General features: G+C 38.2%; 1 protein-coding gene across 1 annotated transcript; it reads left to right on the top strand.

Annotated features, from left to right (window-relative positions):
• Positions 1-906, top strand: LOC117619387 (basic endochitinase-like). The gene has a single exon (XM_034349327.1). The coding sequence runs from the start codon at positions 2-4 to the stop codon at positions 902-904; it is 903 nt and encodes a 300-aa protein (XP_034205218.1). The 5' UTR covers position 1; the 3' UTR covers positions 905-906.
• The last annotated feature ends 4093 nt before the right edge of the window (positions 907-4999 follow it).

The raw sequence follows: 4999 nt of genomic DNA, 5'->3' as shown, positions 1-4999 counted from the left end.
TATGGCTGCCTTGTTCACTAAGTTTTTTTCTCAAGCTTTCACTATCTTCCTAATGATTCTCCCAGCCCTGTTTTCCAAAACCAATGCCGGAGTCATTGTGGTTTATTGGGGTCAAAATGCTGGTGAGGGCTCACTCACAAACACATGTAACACCGGAAAATATCGAGTCGTAAACATAGGATTTCTCTCAAAATTTGGCAATGGCCGAAGACCTCAAATCAACTTATCTGGCCACTGTAACCCAGCATCAAATGGCTGCCAAGGAGTGAGGGCTGGCATCAAAAACTGCCAAAGAAAAGGCATTAAGGTCCTGCTTTCGATCGGCGGTGGCGCAGGGAACTATGGACTGTCATCTGATGCTGATGCTAACAGTGTAGCAGTCTACCTATGGAACAACTTCTTAGGGGGCCAATCAAACTCAAGGCCTCTAGGCAGCGCCGTTTTGGACGGCATAGATTTCAACATCGAGAAAGGTGGACCTCACTATGCTGCACTTGCTAGGAGGTTGTCTGACTACAGCAAAAGAGGCAAAAAAGTCTACTTAAGTGCAGCACCACAATGCCCATTTCCTGACCAGTATCTCAATGGTGCTCTGTCCACTGGCCTATTCGACTATGTTTGGGTCCAATTCTACAACCACCCTCAGTGTCAATTTACCACCAGCAACCCCAATGCCTTCAGGGACTCATGGAACAAATGGACCTCCATAAAAGCCGGCCAGTTCTTCGTTGGGCTTCCGGCTTCCCGTCAAGCTGCTGACAGTGGCTTTGTGAATCCAAATGATCTGAAAAACCAAGTGTTTCCTTTTGTTAAGGGATCTCCCAAGTATGGAGGTGTCATGCTTTATGATAAGTTCAACGATGACAAGAGTGGCTATAGTTCTCAAATTCGAGGCAGTGTGTAACTTCAGCCCTGACTATCAGAAGGCTTAAAATACGTAAAATAAAGCAGTCATGCTCTTTCATCGTTTTCTTATAATAGAAGTTGATGGTGTGAAAATCTTAGATTTAGTACCTGAATTCTTATCCTTAAGTCACGTTTGCCTCTGCACTCTTAATTTTAACGATTACATACTTTAAAATTTTCAATTTTTTGCAATCTGGTTATGGCGTTAACTTCGACATCAAAATTTTGGTTAATTGCTTGCATGGCAGGCATGAGTCTCACCTGTTCGTTTATTTCGATGTCAATTGAAGTGTATTTTCAAGTAATTGGTGTCTTTCAGCCTATGAAAAACACATTACATGCATTAATACCAATTGATTTTTTAACCAAATAACCTTCAACTGACATTAAAAGAAGTGAATAAGTGGGACTCAGGCTTGTCACATAAGCAATTAACAGAAATTTTGATGATGAAGTTAACGTCGTAACCAAATTGCACAAAATTGAAAAGCTTAGAGCATCTCCAACCGATGTGTCAAATTGCCACATGGACATGAAATGGCAAAAATTGAAGGTTAAAGTTGCTCCAATCGAGTAGTCAAATCCTACATGGATTTGAAGGCTAGAAGAGATATGTCAAAAATAACATATGAAAAATCTTGATGTCAAATATTATTTTAATATTATTTAGTCATAGACCCCATTATCATTTAAAACTTTATGCATCATATAAGCCCCATTTACTTTTTAAAATATAATAAAATAATATGATATTTGGCATTTCGAGTGGAATTAAAATTTTTCCAAAGTGTTAAATTACCACATAAGTCATTAAATTCAAATTTAACATTTTGCATTTGATATCTCCCTTGGAGATATTCTTAGGGTATGTATTAAAATTGAGAGAATAGGGACAAATGTACTTTAAAGGTAAGAGTTCAGAGTACTAATCTGAAATTGAACCTAAAGTATTACTGGTACAATGTTACACTGTATGATTTTATTTTATTCTTATTTTAGAGTTTTAATAGGAGTGGACTGTGAAGCACAAGTCTTGTTGGCTCAAAATGACTATTGGAATTCCCATACTTATATTATCGCTCAACCGCAAAAAAAATTCCAACCATGTGAATTCCCATACTTATATTATCGGTAAATTAAAAAAAAATATCGCTCAACTGCAAAAAATTCGGCCATTATATTATATTTTTATTTAAATGCTTTAATTTTTGTTTGATAATATAAGAATAAAATGTGTGCTTATATTATTTGGCAAATTTTATTTTATATAAATAAAAAATACAGCCAAAATTTCAGCCATTATATTATTATTATTATTTAATTGCTTTAATTTTTACTATTTTATTCTATAATATATGAAATATACGTTAATTTTACATGTATTATTAAAATATATGTTTTAAACGTGAGTATATTTGATTTCAAGAAACATGTATTTTTACTTTATTCTTGAGATGTATACATGAGACAAAAGTATTCTTGAACGCGTATAATATGAGTATTGTTTGCAAATATACTAACAATGCTACCAAAATATAACTTATCCTTTGCACTCGTTCGCGTTGTTCAGTCTCACACTCAGTTGCAAATCTATTATGAATGGTGGTGTGTGTCGGCTTCATCATGTGTGTCGTCTATAGTGGCTTTGTACGCTCGAATGATCTGATAAACAAAGTATTACCTTTTGTTAAGAAGTCACCCAAAATATGGTGGTGTCATGCTCTATGACAATTAAGTTCAATGATGACAAGAGTGGCTATGGTTTTAAGATAAAAAGGCAAAAGTGTAATTTAAGCCTGGATTGTGATCAAAATGGCTTATATTAAGTAAATAAAAAGCAGTTGATGCAAGTGTTGGCCTCCAACTCAAAACTAATTAACACTACATGAAAAGGCTCACAATCGAGTGCAACGCTTTGTATTATCGATGTGAGTTATACTCTCAACATGAACTATATATAGGAGTACAGATTAAGAAGCAAATCTAGATTGCTCCATAAGAATTCTTGGTGTTAAGATCATTACAATGAAACTTCAAATTGGTGTCCAAATCATCTTCACACCCATTGAGAGGCTTCTTTAGAATTGTCACCGAAGTCTAAAACTCCCCATACTCACATGCTCACACCTTTGTACATACAAATTTATAGCAATCACCCTGCTAAACACAAATTTAATTCATAACATATAAATTATGTTTTGATTTTTGTTCTATAAATAAGGAAATTGTTCTTGAGAGGCATTAATAATCATTCAATTTCTGTTATCTAGTTTGGTTTTAGTTAGGCGTTGTGAGTATGGGGGGGTTTTATAGCAATCACATGCTCGCACACGCTCCTTGAAATGGGCTAACAAGAAAGTACAACCCAAAAAACCAGATTCACTAAGCCTGCCAGTTAAGACCAAAATAACCCCAAAGCCCAAAGTTTTCCAATTTCCATGTAGGGCCCTCTAGGGATCTATGAGCTCTTTTTTTTTTTTTTTTTGGTAACAAAAGGGGCTAAGAGCCCAGAGCAAACAGACTAGGCACAAACAACACGGGACCTGGTCACCCCAATAGCATCCTCAGCCAAACAAGACGCAAGAAAGGTAGGCACCTCAGTAAAATATTGCACCCCAGTGCCAAACTCAGAACTCATAGAAGCCAAGACATCAGCTGCCACATTCTGCTCTCTGAAGATATGCTTAACAGAACAACTCCAACCATCTTGCACCTTTAACTTGCAACACCTAATAAGGCTAAACAGGGGGTGTGTGGAAATAGTAGAGCTAGAAAGAAGAGCCACAGCCACACTAGAGTCACTTTCCACCTCCACATCACGAAAGCCAGACTCCCAAGCCAAATGAAGACCCCAAAAAATGCCCCACAACTCAGCTTCAAGAACAGAACCAACACCCAGGTTCACAGAGAAGCCCTTAATCCAAGCACCATAATTATCTCTTAAAAGACCACCAGCACTAATAAGCCCAGAAACACAATTACGACTTCCATCTGTGTTAATCTTACAAACTCCATAAGTAGGGGCTATCCAATGAAGTTGAACAATAGACGGCACATAAGAAAGGGAAGGTAGATTGGTGGCATTAAACCATTCCAACGCATACTGAAGAATTAATTGATGTGGTTCACCAGGCATAACAAACCTTTGATCAAAAATTCCTTTACATCTCCATTTCCAGATAAACCACAAATAAAGAGCAAAAACCAAAGGCCAAGGCAACCCATTATAAACCTTTCTTTTAGATTGTAGATTCCTTAACAGCCACTCTTTAAAATCCACCATTTCAGGGCTAGGATTATTACCAATTTGAAGACAATTCCAAATGGTCAAAGATAAAGGGCAATCCTTAAACAAGTGAGCAATAGTTCACCACATCGATTTGGCGTTTCGCCTTCTTCTCGTCTTCTCTGTTGAACGTCCCGTGGCTCTGATTCTGCCCTAGGGCTGTGACTACAGCGGCCGTCGACGACGGTCTCTGTGATGCCGGAATTTGTTTTCTCTGCTGGGGTGGGTGGTTCCCTTAAAGATGGCCCTATTGCTGGTGAGAAAAGAGCTCGTACCCAGGAGATGTTGGATGTTGGCGGACTGGAATCGGATGAGCCGTCTCCCCCTCTTCCTCCAATCCCGATGAGTTTTAAGGATAAAGTTTCTGGGGATTTTGGTATGGCGGAGGATCAGTTGGTATTTAGCGATGATGATGTTGTGATTAAGCAAGGGGCAATTCCCTCAATACAATTCTCAGACAAAGTAAAGAGCTCTTTGTATCGGCCTTGGCGTTCTGCTGTAATTATTAAGCTCATGGGTCGTCCTTTGGCCTACACCTTTCTCAGATCTCGTCTTCTCCAGAGATGGGCTCTTAAGGGTCCTATGAGCTTAATAGATCTAGAGAATAACTACTTCATTGTGAAGTTCCTTTATGAGGAAGATATGAGATATGTGCTCACTGGTGGTCCTTGGCAAATTGCTGGCCAATACATTGTGGCACAAAAATGGAAGCCTGGATTTAATGCGAAGGAGGAGAAGATCACCCATATGACTGCTTGGGTTCGAATTAATGGGCTGAACGTTGAATATTTTCGTGCTGATGTTATG

This window comes from Prunus dulcis, chromosome 2 (genome assembly GCF_902201215.1).
Source record: "Prunus dulcis chromosome 2, ALMONDv2, whole genome shotgun sequence".
NCBI lineage: Eukaryota > Viridiplantae > Streptophyta > Magnoliopsida > Rosales > Rosaceae > Prunus > Prunus dulcis.
The sequence above is the reverse complement of the archived record's forward strand: the minus strand, read 5'-3'. Positions and strand labels throughout refer to the sequence as shown.